This window comes from Gekko japonicus, unplaced genomic scaffold (assembly GCF_001447785.1).
Source record: "Gekko japonicus isolate JY-2015 unplaced genomic scaffold, Gekko_japonicus_V1.1 scaffold3014, whole genome shotgun sequence".
NCBI classification, from domain to species: Eukaryota; Metazoa; Chordata; class Lepidosauria; order Squamata; family Gekkonidae; genus Gekko; species Gekko japonicus.
This window is the reverse complement of record NW_015163696.1, coordinates 5,995-24,208: the sequence shown is the minus strand read 5'-3', so window position 1 is coordinate 24,208 and position 18,214 is coordinate 5,995. Positions and strand designations below refer to the sequence as shown.

General features: G+C 50.1%; 1 protein-coding gene across 1 annotated transcript in view; it reads right to left on the bottom strand.

Moving 5' to 3' along the window:
- Window positions 1-17,978, bottom strand: part of AGPAT1 (1-acylglycerol-3-phosphate O-acyltransferase 1) — a 35,379-nt gene extending 17,401 nt beyond the window's left edge. The window contains exons 1-2 of the mRNA XM_015407818.1: window positions 17,898-17,978; window positions 2,480-2,669 (exon numbers count right to left, since the gene is read on the bottom strand). Coding sequence (XP_015263304.1) covers window positions 2,480-2,664 — 185 coding nt within the window. The 5' untranslated portion in view covers window positions 2,665-2,669; window positions 17,898-17,978. The remainder of the gene's footprint in view (window positions 1-2,479; window positions 2,670-17,897) is intronic.
- Between the last annotated feature and the right edge of the window lie 236 nt (window positions 17,979-18,214).

Here is an 18,214-nt window from a genome sequence, read left to right as displayed (position 1 = left end):
GGTAAGTTGCTTCCTCCCCGCCTCTCCCCACCCCTGCCTGCCTGGGGCCAAGGAGGGCCTTGGCGTGGCTTCCACGCACTCCCGCTGGCCTTGCAGGTCCACCGACAGGCCCCTGATGTCAGGGTGTGTGGCATATGCTAATGAGTTATGCTAATGAGTTCCCCTAGCTCTTTTTCTACGAAATGACCCCTGGCGGTAGAGCAAGTCCTCCATCGGCGGATTACAGAAACAGCCGGGGCTCCTGCTACCGCCTGGGCACATCTAAGTCATCACGCATCAAGGAACCTTGCCAGAACTGAACTAAATCCAAACTCGGCAGCAGCAGCTCTTGCTGAATGTGCTGATAAAGACTGAATGGCAGCCACAGTAGCTATTTCGTCTTTTGTCAGTGTATGCGTGCATCCACTACGATTATATTTCATATGCTATTACCGAAGTTGTATGAGCTCCTCCCCCCGGGCCAAAAGAGACCTTTCACATCCCTCACAGAAGTTGCACTGTTTGTCAACATTCTTCCCCCTCCCCGAAATGTTCACCTGTAGGCATCAGGATGTTTGCAACACCTCACGGATGTCACAGAAGCCTAGCCAAGGAGGACAGATTAATATAAATGCCTCATCCAAACACACACGTTATTGGGGATACAAAGAACCAGGTGCCCCAAAGTCTCCAGCACTGTAAAAATATAGGCCTTGTGGCCAGCACCTGCATTACTGCAGAGATTGCCTTCGCCTTGGCTGACAGAAAATGTTAATGACTCCTAAGGTCTACATTCCCCCAGCCCTCTAAGTTGCGTGTATATCCTAAGATGTAAGTTCCAACAGGAGGCCCTTCAGTGAATGGCTACTGCATCAAGAAACAAGATACTAGAACTTGAGGTCATCCAATGAAGTGGAGAGGCAGTAGGTTCAGGAGAGACAAAAGGAAATACATCTTTACACAGTGAGTGATTTTGTGGAATTTGTTGCCCGAGGCTGTAGTGATGTGTAGGGATGGGCACGAACCACAAAAAGGCTAGGGCAAGCCACGAACCCAGTCAAGCTCACATACAAACTGAACTGGGTTTGTGCCCAAAAGAAGCTGAGCCACAGGGGCAGCCTGCTCCTGTGGCTCACCTGTTTGAAGGGGCTTTCTTGGGTGGCCAGCCCCAGGGACTGGCTGCCTAAGAAAGCCCCTTTAAACAGTTGAGCCAGGAGACCAGACTCAGCTATTTTGAGCCCGATCTTTTGGTGGTGGGGATGTGGAGGCTTTTTGCTCCCCATGCACCCACAAAACTCCACATACTACCTTAAAATTTTGTGGAGGTTCACGGCCAGGTTGCAGTTTGCGAACTTCAGTTCACATACCACGAACCAGCCAAAATTTGTCTTGAACAAAGATTCGTGCCCATCCCTAGCAACAGCCTCGGGCACAGATAGCTTTAAAAGGGGAATGGTCAGACAGGATGCTGGACTAGATGGACCCCTGGTCTGACCCAGCAGAGCTCTTCTTTATACCTTTAAAAGGGGATTAGTCAGATTCATGGAGGCCAGGACTATCAACGGCTACGAGCCATGGTGGCTAAAGAGATATTCCACGTTCAGACACAGTAAACCTTTGAATACCAGTGCCAGGAGGCCATATCAGGGGAAGGTCTCAGCCTCTGTGCCCTTTTGTTGGACCTCCAGAGCTACTGGTTGGCCACTGTGTGAGACAGAATCCTGGACTAGATGGACCCCTGGTCTGATCCAGCAGAGCTCTTCTTATGATCCTATATCTGGTGGACTGCAATCTATTCCTAAGTATACACAGGAGCCCTGACCTGAATAGCCCAGGGCAGCCTGATCTCTTCAGATTTTGGAAATTAAGCAAGGTCAGCCTTGGTTAGTACTTGGATGGGAGAAAGCCCAAGGCCCGGATGCAGGGGCAGGCAATGGCAAACTACCTCCCAACATCTCTTGCCTTGAAAACCTATGGGGTTGCCCTAAGTCAGCTGCAACTTGATGGGCCACCACCAGAGGACCATCAGTGGCTATTAGCCACAAGGAATAGATAGGAACTCTCAGTCTGGGGCAAGTGATGCTCTGTATTCTTGGTGCTTGGGGGGGGGGGACAGTGGGAGGGCTCCTAGTGTCCTGGCCCCACAGCTGGACCTCCTGATGGCACCTGATATTTTTGGCCACTGTGTGACAGAGTGTTGGACTGGATGGGCCATTGGCCTGATCCAACACTGGCTTCTCTTATGTTCTTATGTTCTTTCCACCGCCACATACGTATGAAGGTGGGTTGCTCCAGACAGAGTTATCCCGTAGAAGTACCCTCGGTGTGAACACAGTGCAGGGAATTCCAACTCATAAGTGAAACGCTTATGACACAAAATCATACTCCGCCCAACCCAGGAAGATTTGTTTGGACAGGAGAGACCACGGACGGGACAGCGGCATCAGCCCAGGGTAGGTTGGGGAGGGTTGCAGGGCACAGCCCAGTGCGAGAAGCTCACTTCATGTTTTCCACGTTGCGCCCGCGAAGCGCACAGACTGGGATGACGAGGATGGCCAGGAAGAGGATGTAGCCGTTGTAGAAGCCCATCTTGCAGAAGTACTTGAAGGTGGCGCTCCATTCATACAGCAGCGGGACCACCACCAGGAACAGGATAAGGAGCCACTGGCCCAGAGAGATCTCCATTGTCCCTGCAAAAGAGAGGGGGAAAGAAGAGGGGGAGGAGGAATCAGCTTCGCTTCTGCTTCCGCCCGTTCAGTGTCTATCGACTCGTTCTCTTCCAACCCTGCGCAAAATACGTTTCAGTCCAAGAGGAAAGATCCTTTGTATACTGCGTTCCAAGGAACATTCGCAGGGGGGTCCTAAATGGGAATGCCCTGTCCTTGTTATGGAAAACGATAAATAAACTATTTTTAAAAAGAAGAAGAAGAGAATGCCCTGTCCTGGATGGCCCGGGCAAGCCCGATCTCGTCAGATCTCAGAAGCTGAGTAGGGTCGGCCCTGGTCAGTCCTTGGAGGGGGAGACCGTCGAGGAATACCAGGGCCACTACGCAGAGGCAGGCAGAGGCAAGCCCCCTCTGAACGTCTTTTGCCTCGAAAACCCTACGAGGGTGCCATAAGGCAGCTGCAGCAACTCGATGGCAAAGAAGAGAGAGAGTATCACTCGGCTAAACGAGAGCTCTTCAGAGCCACGGGAAAGGACTTCCTGCTGGAGCAGGGTGTGGAACTGGCGTGTGTGACTGAGACCTGGGTACGATATGGGGCGACAATTGCTCTCTCCCAACTAACTCTTCCCAGGTCCTTGGTCCTCCAGCAAACATGGGGGAGGGGTGGCTCTGTCCATTCGGGAGGCTTACTCCTTCATGGCACTCCCACCGCCGAAGATCATTGGCACAGAGTGCACTGGCCTGGTGTGGGAAGCCGGGGAGAGTTTGGCTATTTGGCTGGTGTACCGACAGCCAATACCCTACCGTCCCTGGTGGAGGCCATGTCAGGCTGGACGTTGGAGCACCCTAGGTTAATAGTCCTGGGTGACTTCAATGTCCATACCAACAACTTGGCCTCCATGCAAGAGATGGCGGCGCCAGGACGATCCCAATATGTAGCGGCTCCCACTCACCGGGCAGGGCATACGGACTTGATTATTGTGGCGGGCGTCGGACAGGATCACTGCTAAAGCAGTGCCATGGTCAGACCACCATGCCTTGAGGGCCCGTGTGAATGTTCCACCCCGACCCGGTTTGGGCAGCATGGGTATTTTAGCTCGTCCACTGAGCCAAATGGACCCAATGCGGCTTCAGACGGCCCTGCAGGATCCCATGCCCCCTGGTGGCTTGTTGGATGAGCTTGTGGAAGACTGGCACAGCTGACTTTCTGCAGCCATCAACGAGATCGCTCCCCGATGCCCTCGACGCCCCCGCTCTAGGCTGGCTCCATGGTTTACCCTGGAGTTGCGGCTGATGAAGCTAAGACAGCTAGAGAGACAGTGGCAGCATGCTCATGATGAAACAACAAGAACATCCTATAGGTCATTTATGAGGACCTATGAGATGGCAATCAAGGCTGCCGAGGGAGATGATTATGTGGTCACGATTGCATCTGTGAGCTCACACCCAGCCCAATTATTTAGAATGATTCGGTCTTTGACTATTCTGCCTCAAGGCAGACCAAATGCTAGGGAGTTAGATATTCATTGTGAGGCTTTTGCGAGCTTTTTCGCAGATAAAATCTTGTTGCTCTGCCATGACCTCCCTGCCACAGTTGAAGCAGTAAGTGAACTCGAGGCTCCATGCACATCTTCTAGTCAGGTTATGGATTGCTTCAGTCAGCTCGTCCTAGAGGAGGTTAACAGAATACTCTCAACCATATGCCCTACCACTTGCACCCTTGACCCGTGCCCATCATGACTAACCAAAGCTGGCTGTGATGGGTTGCGAGGTCCCCTAAGGGAGATTGTTAACAAGTCCCTCTCTGAAGTGCCCTGGGGCACTTAAGGAAGTGGTAGTTCATCCTCTCTTAAAGAAACCATCTCTGGACCAATGCTCCCTCTAAGCTGTAGAGTCCTGTGAGCAAAAATTCCACTTTGTGAACTACTAGCATTAAAGATGTGAGCGAGCAATTTGGCTACTGCATAAGCTAGTTTGCTCTGAAGCCATCCTTCCTGAGCTAAGACAAAAATGTGTGAGCCGGAGGCTAAAAAACTGCGAGCTAGCTCACACTCACTCATTTTAGAGGGAACACTGCTCTGGACCCGGATGAATTGGCAAATTATCAACCGGTTTCCAACCTGCCCTATTTGGGCAAAATAACTGAGAGAGCAGTGGCAAGTCAGCTGCAGAGCTTTCAGCCAGGCCGTGGGACGGAGACGGCACTGGTCGCCCTCATGGATGACCTCCGAAGACATCTGGGTCAGGGCGGGGTGGTGGTACTGCTGTTGTTAGACCCGTCAGCTGTGTTCGACACGGTTGACCATCAGTTACTGATCCAATGCCTCACCGACGCTGGGGTCCAGGGGTCTGCCTTACAATGGCTCTCCTCCTTCCTCCAGGGTTGGGGACAAAGGGCGGCACTAGGGGAAAAACTGTCCCGAAGGCATCCACTGATTTGCAGAGTGCCTCAAGGCATCCACTGATTTGCAGAGTGCCTTTCCCCAATGTTATTTAACATCTACATGCGTCCCCTTGCCCTGATTGCCCGGAGGCATGGGCTGGGCTGTCACCAGCAATGTTCCCTCTAAGCTCTGCAGTCTTGTGAGCAAAAATTCTATTTTGTGAGCTACTGGCATTAAAGTTGTGAGTTAGCGATTTGGCTACTGCATAAATTAGTCTGCTCTGGAGCCCTCCTTCCTGAGCGAGGACAAAAATGTGTGAGCCAGAGGCTAAAAAACTGTGAGCTAGCTCACACTAACTCAGCTTAGAGGGAACACTGGTCACCAGTATGCGGATGACACCCAGCTATATCTGTTGTTGGGCAGCCGGTCTGACTCTGGACCGGAAGATCTGGACCTGGTGTTACAAGCTGTGCCTGTATGGCTTAGACTGAGCTAAATGTAATTGAATCCAACAAAGACGGAGGTTCTGTACCTAAGTTGCAGTGTTCCAGGGTTAGGGATCTCACTTCTGACCTTCGACGGGGCGCCACTGGTACCATCGTCGGAGGTTAGGAGTTTGGGAGTCCTCTTGGATGCCTCCTTAACTGGTACCATCGTCGGAGGTTAGGAGTTTGGGAGTCCTCTTGGATGCCTCCTTAACAATGGAGGCTCAGGTAGCAGCCACTGCTAAGTTGGCCTTCTACCATCTTCGGCTGATTAGGCAGTTGTTCCCTTCCTTGAACGTGACAACTTGGCAACAGTGATCCACGCAATGGTCACCTCGAGATTAGACTACTGCAATGCTCTCTACATGGGGCTGCCCTTGTCCCAAATTTGGAAGTTGCAGCTGGTCCATAATGTGGTGGCCAGGCTGTTGTTGGGTCTCTCTTTGTGAGAACACATCCAGCCTGCGCTGAAAGCACTGCACTGGCTGCCTATAGCATACCGAATTCGCTTCAAGGTGCTGGTTCTTACCTATAGAGCCCTTCATGGTCAGAGGCCAGCATACCTGAGGAACCGCCTTTCCCCACATGTTCCCCCAGAGAGCACTGCATTCAGGGACACAAAACCTCCTGACTCTCCCTGGTCCTAAAGAGGCCAGACTGGCCATCACCAGGGCTAGGGCTTTTTCTGTGGCGGCTCCACACTGGTGGAATGAACTCCCCAAGGATATCAGGGCCCTGCGGGATTTATTACAATTCTGCAGGGCCTGAAAGATGGAGCTCTTCCACCAGGCACTCGACTGAGGAGCAGCATTTAATAATTCAACACAGATTTAAGAGCCTTGCCCTGGAATCCATCATTGGCTATTTGTGCCGTGCCTGTATTTTTAATATACAATGGGACCTGGACAGCAGTCTGGCAACCACTGATGATTGGATACTTGCTATGGTTAATATTAAAAACTATGTTTTGCCATCATATACGTAGTATCTATATATAGCACCTTATAAATGTTTTATGATTTTAACCTGTTTTTAACTTTTAATGGAAGAAGAAGAAGAAGAGGAAGAAGAAGAAGAGGAGGAGGAGGAGGAAGAGGAAGAGGAGGAGGGTGGATTTATACCCCGCCCTTCACTACCCAAAGGAGTCTCAGAGCGGCTTACAAACTCCTTTCCGTTCCCCTCCCCACAACAGACACCCTGTGAGGTACCTGGGGCTGAGAGAGCTCTTGACAGGAACTGGTCTTTTTCAATAACATCTGTGCCAGAATTAAGCCGCTCTGAGCCTGCCTCAACGGGGCAGGTGAGGTATAAATCTAATAAAATAAATAAATAATAAAGGACGGTACCAATCCCTGCTTCAAACCCAGGCATGGCCCCCTCAACCCTCCGGCCTACACCATAGTGCCGCTGTGGAGAATACACGTGCACCTCTGCCACCCTCTAAGCCAGAAACAAAACACCAGGCCTGTGGCTCTTGCGGCATCACCTTTCTGCCTCCCCCCCCAATGGGACGGCAACCAGTTACCTGGGAGACCAAGGAACTACAAATTGCAAGATATACCTTAGGCCCCTTGGTTCAAACGCTTTGGGGATGGGACACGAGGAAACAACTATCCAGTTTAAAGCAGATTAACAGCCATCTATGCTGAAAGCTCCTCCCCATTCTGACCTGCTTAATCCCCGCTGTGACAATGGGGGGGGGGGAATTATAAAGCCCCTGAAAGATTTTGAGGCACTGCCTAGGCTCCAGAGGAGGCAGGTTGTGCAATTACTGTCAGCATGAGAATTGTGGAACCTCTGAGGTCAGCCGTAGAGATATTGGATGTTCTGGTAATTAATTAAAAAAAAGATGTCAGGCTTCAAAGCATTTCTAGAAACCACAACTGGATTTGTAATTCTAGGGGTGTGCGGACAGGCCGAGGGGGTTCGTTACAGGTTCATTGTCCACAGCAGAGCCCGGCTTCGAAAAACATGTCCTGGAACTCGGTCTTGGTGCAAAGATAATGAGGCCAGCGTGTTAACACTGGAGTAAGCGGATTTTAAGCTCCTTGTCCTGCCTTACTAGCGCAAAAGACTTTCCAAGTCACATGCAAATGAAAGTAAAAGCCATGCACTAAAACTATAAAGTGCATACAGTAAATCAATCAGCCATCCATCTCGGAGACGCCACTAAAACCAATCCCAAAGCCGTTGATCTCCCAGCTCCCTTTTCATCTGTAGCAACAAATCTCCATCCAGACAGAGCCAGAGCACCTGCTCGGCATACACAAAGTCCCACGTTCAGTCCCTGGTTCCTCTTGTTAAGAGAGGATCAGTTAAGTAGGTAATCTGAACAGCCTCCATTGGAAACTCTAGAGAGCTGCTGCCAGTCAGAGCAGGCGAGTCAGACCTGACAAACTCAATATAAGGCAGCCTTGCGTGTTCCAATACATTTTCTGGTGAAGCACTCGAGCATGTTGCGTAACCTCCTCCCTCCCTGTCTCAATTGTCTTTACAAGAGCCCTGTAAGGTAGGCCAGGAATCACCCTCACAGAGGAGGAAGAGGCAATTTCAAACTCTGTCCTCGGCACTCGAGCAAGGTATCCATAGTGCTCATGCGCTGCATGGTCTGGCTAGAATTATTGTATTGCTACACGAGTTTGGGACGGGGGGAGCATTCATTCCTGGGCATAGATGGGGCAACACCCCTCACCCTCCGGCATCCCCTTTTTTTTGGGGGGGGGGAGCTTTGTGGCACTTCCCAATTTCACTTCTCAGACTGGTGCCGTCCTTGCCGGAGAAACCCAAGGCTCCACAGCCGCCTCAGAGCACGGCGGCTCGGCTCAGATTAGAAGCGGCCCAAGGCCAAGCTGAGATACGAACCAGGCGCCGCCTCAAATCAGAATCACTGCTTCTGGCGCTCAGACCTGGCACAAGCAAGAGAAACTCAAGCTAGGCCAGGGGTAGCGAGCCCCTGGCACGCATGCCAAGGAGCATCACGCCAGATCGTATTGCTTGGCACTCGGAGCTGGCCCACTGCCCAAACAACTGAGGCGGGCGCCTGAGGTAACGACAGCGGTGCTGCGGCCTGGTTTGCCCCCTGGCGCGTCCTTGTCTTTCCCTCACTTATTTGTTTGTCAGTACACCTTCACAAGTAGATGTTGTGGGTGTTCTTGGCACTCAGGGCATAAAGGCATCCTAACCTGTCAGTTAATAGTGGCTTAATGACATACAGAACATCATTCTTGGCATGTCCGGTTACAGAAAGTCAAAGAAAGTCAGCGTGGGGTAGTAAATGTCCTACTAGAAATGGGGAAACTAGGGTTTTAATGCCATGACACCTCCTGGAGGAGGACGAGGAGGAGATTGAATTTATACCCCGACCTTCATTCGAAGTCTCAGAGCGGCTTACAAACTCCTTTCCCTTCCCCTCCCCACAATAGACACTCTGTGAGGTAGGTGGGTCTGAGAGAGCTCTTTCCAGAACTGTCCTTGAGAGAACAGCTCTGACAGAACTATGGCTTGCCCAAGGTCATCCAGCAGCTGCAATTGGAGGAGTGGGGAATCAAACTTGGTTCTCCCAGATTAGAGTCTGTACATTTAACCACTACACCAAACTGGCTCTTGGGTCAGTCAAAACCTTGGTGGCCTTGGGCCAGTCACTCGCTTTCAGCCTAACCTACCTCACAGGGCTGTTGTGATGATGAAATGGAGAAAAGGTGAGGAGAACCAAATATGGAAGAAGGGCAGGATAAAAGATATCTAGATAAGTCTCTCTCCCATCACCTGCTACCTATCTTTCTCTGTCCGAGACCCTGGAAAGCCACTCCCAATCGAAGGAGAGAAATGGTAAGATGATATATGTGCCATGGGATATATTCACCAGTAAGATATACATTTATTGATATGGTTCTTCATATTTACTGTATCTTATTGATCTGATGAAGTCTTTTAGGACGTAACAAGGGACGTAATACATCCGGGACCTCGTGATCTATACACACCGATCTGGAAAATTACACTGGACATTTTTGTCTCTCCCTTGTTTCCGACAGTTTGTACCGTAGTTGTTTTTCATTGTAATATGTTTTGGACTAAGATAATTAAATGTACAAGAGTATGAGTCCAACTTAACAACTGTATTTGTATGTATATTTACTGGCTCCATATAAGGCAGCTTTATGCATTCACCGCCTGTCCTGGCAGTCTCAGTGGGACTGCACAAGAGAACGGGAGGAGAGGCCTTCTCAACAGATCAGTCCCAAGCCATCAAGGACTTTACAGATCTACACCACAGCTGCATGTACTCTGCCAATGAACTACCACAACACTACCTCAAGACAACCCACAAAACTCTGTACCTACCCAGAAAAAAGTTGGACTTTGTGAGCAAAACACAAGCAAGTTACCAAAATCTGCATAATTTTGAAAAAGCAACAGATATGCAGGGCTCTGAAGAGAAGCAAAATCCTTCATTTCTGAGAAATTAACTAAGAACTGAAGAAGATCCCTGCTGGACCAGACCAGTGGTCCATCGAGTCCAGCATCCTGTCTCACACAGTGGCCAACCGGTTCCTCTGGACGGCCAGCAACAGGGCAGAGAGGCCGAGGCCTTCCCCTGATGTTGCCTCCTGGCTCTGGGATTCAGAGGCTTAGTGCCTCTGAATGTGGAGGTTCCTCTCTGTCACCAGGGCTAGTAGCCACCGATAGACCTATCCTCCATGAATCTATCTAAGATATCTTTTATAAGAACACTAGCAATAAGGCCCATTGTGGAAATAAATAAAATGAGCTCTAGAAAGAGGCTCTGGGCAGGTGCACTGGTCTTGGATGCTCAGCATCAGTTTGCTGTGGTGACCTCAGCAGGGTATAATGACACATAGTCCACAGTTTTCTCCAGGGGAACTGATCTCTGCCACCTGAAGAGCAGTTGTAATTCTGAGTGATAAGAACATAAGAGAAGCCAATGTTGGATCAGGCCAATGGCCCATCCAGTCCAACACTCTGTCACACAGTGGCCAAAAATACCAGGCGCCATCAAGAGGTCCAGCAGTGGGGTAAGGACACCAGAAGCCCTCCCACTGTTGCCCCCCCAAGCACCAAGAACACAGAGCATCACTTGCCCCAGACTGAGAGCTCCCATCCATACCCTGTCGCCAATAGCCACATGGACCTCTGCTCCATATGTTTATCTAATTCCCTCTTGAAGCCGTCCATGCTTGTAGCAGCCACCACCTCCTGTGGCAGTGAATTCCATGTGTTAATCACTCTTTGGGTGAAGAAGTACTTCCTTTTATCCGTTCTAACCCGACTGCTCTGCAGTTTCATGGAGTGCCCACGAGTTCTTGTATTGTGAGAACGGGAGAAAAGTACCTCTTTCTTGACCTGCTCTATCCCATGCATAATCTTATAAATCTCGACCATGTCACCCCTCAGCTGTCGTTTCTCGAAGCTAAAGAGTCCCAAACATTTTAACCTTTCTTCAAAGCGAAAGTGTTCCAACCCTTTTATCATTCTAGTTGTCCTTTTCTGCACTTTTTCCAATGCTATAATATCCTTTTTGAGGTGTGGTGACCAGAACTGTACACAGTACTTCAAATGAGGTCACACCATTGATTTCTACGGGGGCATTTAATGCTCCCTCTAAGCTGTGGAGTCTTGTGAGCAAAAATTCTACTTGGTGACCTACTGGCATTAAAGTTGTGAGCGAGCGATTTGGCTGTCGTAGGGGGGGTCAACTCAGTAGGGTATAATGACACAGAGTCCACTATTTTCTCCAGAGGAATTTGATCTCTGCCATCTGGACAGCAGTTGTAATTCTGAGTGATCTCCAGTCCTCACCTGGAGATTCCAAAAATGAGAGATCACAGGAGGAGGTGAAAATCCAAACACAACATCCATGACAAAAATAACGAAGAGTCAATAAAGATATGTATGCAAAAACATTTACTGTAGTTATTCTGTAGAAAATTCTCTTCTATTTTCACTCCCACGCAACGGATACTGCGCAATATAAACAAATCCGTTTCACAAGAATTGCTATATCTGAGCGTGTATCAACTCTTGAAGGAAACATCCCATGTTGACTCGGGTTCTGTTATTAGAAAGTCAACATGGGATGTTTCCTTCAAGAGGATATAGCAATTCTTGTGAAATGAATTTGTTTATATTGCGCAGTAACCGTTGTGAGCGAAAATAGAAGAGAATTACTACAGTAAATGTTTTTGCATGCACATCTTTACTGACTCTTCGTTATTTTTGTCACGGATGTTGTGTTTGGATTCTCACCTGGAGATTGGCAACAATGGTTCCCCAGGAGGCAAAGTACAGTCTTTATCCGCAGTGGGGATCAAAGCAGCTCACATCATTCTCCTCTCCCCCTGTTGATCTGCACAACAACCCTGTGAGGTAGGTTAGGCTGAAAGTCTGTGACTGGTCTGAAATCACCCACTCAGCTTCCACGGCAAGAACCTCGGTCTGGCAGACCCTGCTCTGAAGTGCTAACTGCTATGCCACACTGGCTGTGGTATTGCCTGGTATCACAGCTGAATTCCAGACAACAGATCTCTCTCTCCCCCCTGGAAAAAACAGCTGCTTTGGAGGGTGTAGTCTATGGCATTCTATTTAACTGAGGCCTCTCCCCTCCCCAAACTCCGACATCTGTAGACTCCACCACAAAATATCCAGGAATTTCCCAACCAGAAGCTTTAATCTAGCACCCAGTAGCAACTCCTCCTATGTTTTTCTAGCACAATCCTGCAACGTCCTGAAGGTTATCACTGAATCAAGTTCACAGAACAGTAAAAGTGCTTGGGGGTGTGGGTGTAGTATTCCGGTGGGGAGGGGCCGATCCAGGCAGCTGGCTGTCTGCCGAGGTGCTTTGAAGCTTCATACCAACACACTGGAGGAATGTGAAGTATTTTCCCAACTGTACTCTCCGTGATCCAGAAACAGTAGGAGGCAGAGGCAGAGCTTAACCACATACTCTGGTTGAATGTCTCTCCCCCCCACACACACACACACCTTTTTTTTGTCAGTCACTAGACTGGAAAACAAGTATGCAAAACATAGAAACGATTTCTCCCTGCTTTATTAGCCCTGAATAGGGGATGATGCCTCATACCCAAGGGAAACCAACTAGCCCAGGTCTGAGCCTTCTGGCGGGAAGAGGCCATAATAATGCCCAGCTTCATTACCAGTGATCTTTAACAGGGCGCACCAGGATTAAGTTTACAAAAACACTTCCGGTGAATTATGGGCCTTCTGCGTGTGGGGTCCGTCCCCACCCCCCTTCCTTTCTCATTGCTGTTATCTGTCAACAGGCGAGAGACATTGATAAAAAAACCCAACTCAACTCTCAGACTGGCCTCCCCTGCTGGCTTAACCCTGCAGAAAGGGTACACTGCAGCCAGGCCCAGAGCTTTAAGGAGCTAGGGCTGCCAAGTGGGGGAGGGGGGCAGGGAAACCCCCGCTTTGGAGGCCTGATTTCCGCCACGGCGGAATCGGGCCCCGGGGGAACTCCGCCCCCCGAAGCTGCGTCACCTCCGTCCCTCACGTTGGGGGCGTGCCCCCCCCGATCTGGGCCACGCCCCCAACGTGAGTGACATAGCACGTAACTTCCTGTGACGTGCTGGTGGCGCGCGCGCCTGGGGAGAGCTCCCGGAGCCCAGCAAGGCTCCCCTGCTGGCAAGGGTAAGTACACTTGGCAACCCTATAAGGAGCGAAGTAATTAAAGTGGTTCTTTTCACACTTCTGGCAGTTGACTCGTCTTTGGCACTGTGGGAAGAAGACGGCATCTCCACAGAAGGTTGCAGCCACTGGGCCGGGGGGGGGGGCGCCTTCACAGGGCTGCCCAACAGAACAAAGCTTGAGTCCAGTGGCACTTTTAAGACCAACGAAGTTGAATTCTGGGTATAAGCTTTCATGTGCATGCCCATTAAGTGTGTATTTTCTCATGCTTCACACTGCTTCTTCCTCAGTTAGCAGTTATTTATCCTACTTTGCCACACGTTTGTTCTTCTGTACCTCATAAGACAGAGGCTGGAACTTCTGACCTCTCTCATTATCCAACATCATTGTTCCAGTCCCTTACATGGAGAATAACAACTGAAGGTTTTACAACAGGATTCACACCAATCCTCCCTCTGCCTCAACTCCTCCCTCCCCCACTTCTGTAATTTTCTCTATAAAAATATGGACTATGATTTCCTCTTCGCATCATCTGAAGAAGTGAGCTCTGACTGACCAAAACTGGAATAAATATTGTTAGTTTTTCAAGGTGTCCCTGGACTTCTGTTTTATTCTGGTGAAAGTTGAAGCATGTCAAAATATCTCAGTGGTAACCACACAAGTTGAGCCACTAATTTATTGCCTCAGGCCACGGGGACAGGCTCAAGTCATGCTCCCACTGCTTCACAAACAGGAGACGTGGCTCACACCACAAACAATGGATGACAACCCGTGCTCAGCAATGCATGAGAAATAGTTGTGTCATCCAGCTTGAACACAAAGCTGCCTTATCAAATCACTGGTCTATCAAAGTCGGTATTTCAGGAATCCCCGACCTTTATCAGCCTCTGGGCACCTTTGTAACTCTTGTTGCCAGGTCTTATAGGTCCTCCTGGTGTATACTGGGCTCTTCAAGACCCCCCACTGGGCAGCCCTAGAACAACGTCTGAGTCCAGTGGCACCTTCAGACCAACAAAGTTGAATTCTGGGCGTAAGCTTCCGTCTGCAGGCACAACAGACTGCCCACCTGAATCCTGGGGAGGATTCCTGGCTCCTTCGGAAGGCCACACACACACTAACACACACAAGAAGCTGCCTTCAACTGAATCAGAACCCTGGTCCCTCAAAGTCAGTATTGTCTACTCAAGACTGGCAGCAGCTCTACAGAGTCTCTCAAGTGGAGGACTTTCACATCAACTGGAGATGCTGGGGACTGAACCTGGGACTATAGCGTTGGGACGGCCTAGCGTCCAGCAGAGGACCCCCTTCTAAACACGACCTCTGAAGTACAGTCCCGGAGGTTACTGGAGCCTTGATGGTAGATAAAGTGGGGAAATTACAAATGGGTGAGGTGGACTATGGTGAGTGTTTTGGACCTGGCTCAGAACTTCCTGAGGAAAAGATATGGAACCTGTCTAATACGTGGAAGTAATATTCCTGGTCACAGGGAGGCGGCTGATTCCCAGGAGGACTGTTTTTTGGTAGGTGCCCGCACGAAGGCTCAGGTGACGGTGCAGGCCCAGGTGGATGGGAAAGCAGGGTGAGGACTGATGGATACTGGGTGAGGGAGGACTCTGGTAAAAGATGTCGAGGGAGCCCCTTTAGATGAGGTCCTTATGGTCAAATGGATGCATGGACATGTAAAACCACATGCAACCAGACTCGCCACTATTGAGGTAAATGGTTTTCTGGGAATATATGGAAGCAGGAGTGGTCCCTTCCGTGGCTTATTCAATGGTGGTAAGGAGGGACTGGCCCCAGTTCAGATCTCTGGTAGAGGCAACCTCCTCACCACTCGGGTGGCCTGTGGAGGCTGCAGCGGCAAGAGAAGAGCCGTGGCCAGAGGGACTGAGTGGCCTAGGTAACATGGTGGAACTCCAGTGGAGGATCCCTTCCTGAAGCATACCCTGAGGCAAGCAGGGCAGGCCCAAGGGGGGCAGGCAGAGCCACTATTGCCAGCGTTTGGGGATGAGAAAGGGCATACTTTGTAGAGAAAGATTCGAGTCCAGTTGCGTCCTGAAGACCAACAAGATTTCCAGCTCTCGAGAGCCAAAGCTCTCTCTGTGAGATACAAGAGCGCTGACTTTTGAAAGCTTTCCCTTGCTTGAAAGCCAGTCGTATCAGACTCTAGGGCTCAAGCCGAAGAGCCAGCGCTGTCCGAAGACTTCTCCGTGGTCATGTGGCCGGCATAACTAGACACCAAGGCGCACGGAACGCTGTTACCTTCCCACCGAAGCAGTGCCCATTTATCTACTTGCAATTTCTTGCTTTCGAACTGCTAGGTTGGCAGCTTATACCCTAGAATAATAGAGTTGGAAGGCAACTCCAGGGTCATCTAGTCCAACCCCCTGCACAATGCAGGAAATTCACAAACACCTCCCCCCCACACACACACCCAGTGACCCCTGCTCCATGCCCAGAAGATGGCAAAAAGAAATTCCTCCAGGATCCCTGGCTAAACTGGCCCGAAGAAAAATTGCTTCCTGACCTCAAAGTCGCGACCAGCATTTCCCTGAGCATGTCAGAAAGGGCCACGAGAACTGAGCACTGAGGCAACCCTTCCTGCCCGCCCTTCTTGTGATCTGCCTGAGTTCACAGAGTCCGCATTGCTGTCAGACGGCCATCTAGCCTCTGTTTAAAAACCTCTAGAGGAGAGCCCACCACCTCCCGGGGAAGCCTGTTCCACTGAGGAACCGCTCGAACTGTCAGAAAGTTGCGCATTCCTCCGCACATCTGCCTTCGCCTGGACCCGCGGGCAAAATACTGAGGGGTCCCGAGACGCACTATGACTCCCAGTTCATTTGTCCACATTCCCGCCAACAGGAGGGACACGGCCTCACTCTAATTTTGGAACCTTTCTCAGAATCGCACCAAGAGACTCAAGGACACCTCGTTTGCCTCCACAGTTCTTCCAAAAACTGGCTCCTCATTCTCTTATTCTGGATTGCTCAACTCAGCTGACTGGGTATCACACCGCTGCCGCTTGGATTGATTTTTATCTTGACAGCTGACATTCTTACAGGCCACTGCTTGCTCCTTAATCAATTGTCTTTTAGTGACTTGGCGCATTGTCTTTTAGTTCCTTCCTGGGGCCCAGCTGTATTTGTCGCTTTCCATCCCCAAACGGCCTGGTGTGCCGGTTCGTTATAGATAGGCAGCACAGAACCTTTAAAAAGAAAATTAACTGTACAATTGGCGTTTTAATTGGGGGAGGGGACTTTCCCTCCTGAACGAACGCCCAGTCACCAAAGATATAAAAGATCTGATACTTAAGACTTGGGTTGTAAGGCAATGACATCTAAGGGGGTAGGGGGTAGTGTTCCATCTAAGCTGAGTTAGTGTGAGCTAGCGCACAGTTTTTTAGCCTCTGGCACACACTTTTTTTTTTGTCTTAGCTCAGGTAAGATGGCTCCAGGGCAAACTAATTTATGCAGGAGTCAAATCGCTCACTCACAACTTTAATGCCAGTTGCTCACGGAGTAGAATTTTTGCTCACAAGACTCCGCAGCTTAGAGGAAGCATCGGTGGGGGAGCCCCATATCCCCAGTGGTTCTTCCAAAGTGAACTTCAGAGATTACTCACTGGAACAGAGAGGTGTCATAGTAGATACCGCATTTATGGCAGAAAGTGTTTAATATGTTGTCGAAGGCGTTCACGGCCGGAGTTCTTTAGCTGTTGTAGGTTTTCCGGGTTGTGTGGCCGTGGCCTTGGCATTGTAGGACCTGACGTTTCGCCAGTAGCTGTGACGGACATCCTCAGAGGTATAACACAGAAAGACGGAGTACTCTCTGTGTCAAGCTACTGGCGAAACGTCAGGTCCTACAATGCCAAGGCCACGGCCACACAACCCGGAAAACCTACAACAGCTAAAGAACTCCGGCCGTGAACGCCTTCGACAACATATTAAACACTTTCTGCCATAAATGCGGTATCTACTATGACACCTCTCTGTTCCAGTGAGTAATCTCTGAAGTTCACTTTGGAAGAACCACTGGGGATATGGGGCTCCCCCACCGATGCTTCCTCTAAGCTGCGGAGTCTTGTGAGCAAAAATTCTACTCCGTGAGCAACTGGCATTAAAGTTGTGAGTGAGCGATTTGACTCCTGCATAAATTAGTTTGCCCTGGAGCCATCTTACCTGAGCTAAGACAAAAAAAAAAGTGTGTGCCAGAGGCTAAAAAACTGTGCGCTAGCTCACACTAACTCAGCTTAGATGGAACACTACCCCCTACCCCCTTAGATGTCATTGCCTTACAACCCAAGTCTTAAGTATCAGATCTTTTATATCTTTGGTGACTGGGCGTTCGTTCAGGAGGGAAAGTCCCCTCCCCCAATTAAAACGCCAATTGTACAGTTAATTTTCTTTTTAAAGGTTCTGTGCTGCCTATCTATAACGAACCGGCACACCAGGCCGTTTGGGGATGGAAAGCGACAAATACAGCTGGGCCCCAGGAAGGAACTAAAAGACAATGCGCCAAGTCACTTGCAACAAAGTACCTGTGTGAGAAGAAATCGGTCTCCCAGTAAAAAGAGCATTTTACTTGCCCGTGCCCATGAACACAGAGAGAGAGAGAATAAGAGAGAGAAAGCGAGCGCAGCACAGACTAGTAAAGCCACCGGCTTGCTTCAGCAGTGTGGGTGGCTAGCTCTGTGCCCAGAGGGAAGTTGTTACTCACCCAACCCCGGAACCTGGATTCCAGTGAGGATGGTCTGACATCAGAGAGAAGTGGACGGGGATCAGGGAGAGAAAGAGTGCGTGCCGGCTCTTGCTTCAGAAAGGCTGTCTCAGCGAGAGCGGGCAGAGTCATTGGCTGGTGGCCTTCCTGTGGGCAGGATCAGGCACCGAGAGGTGGCATCAGGAAAGGCAGGAAGTGCCTCTGGACCCAGCTCCAGGCACTGCGAAGATGCTCCAGCCTCCCAGAGAGGAAAGGCTGCGGCAAATTTGGGAGATGGAGATCTCATTGCCCTTTCTATTGTGCAACCGACATGTGGG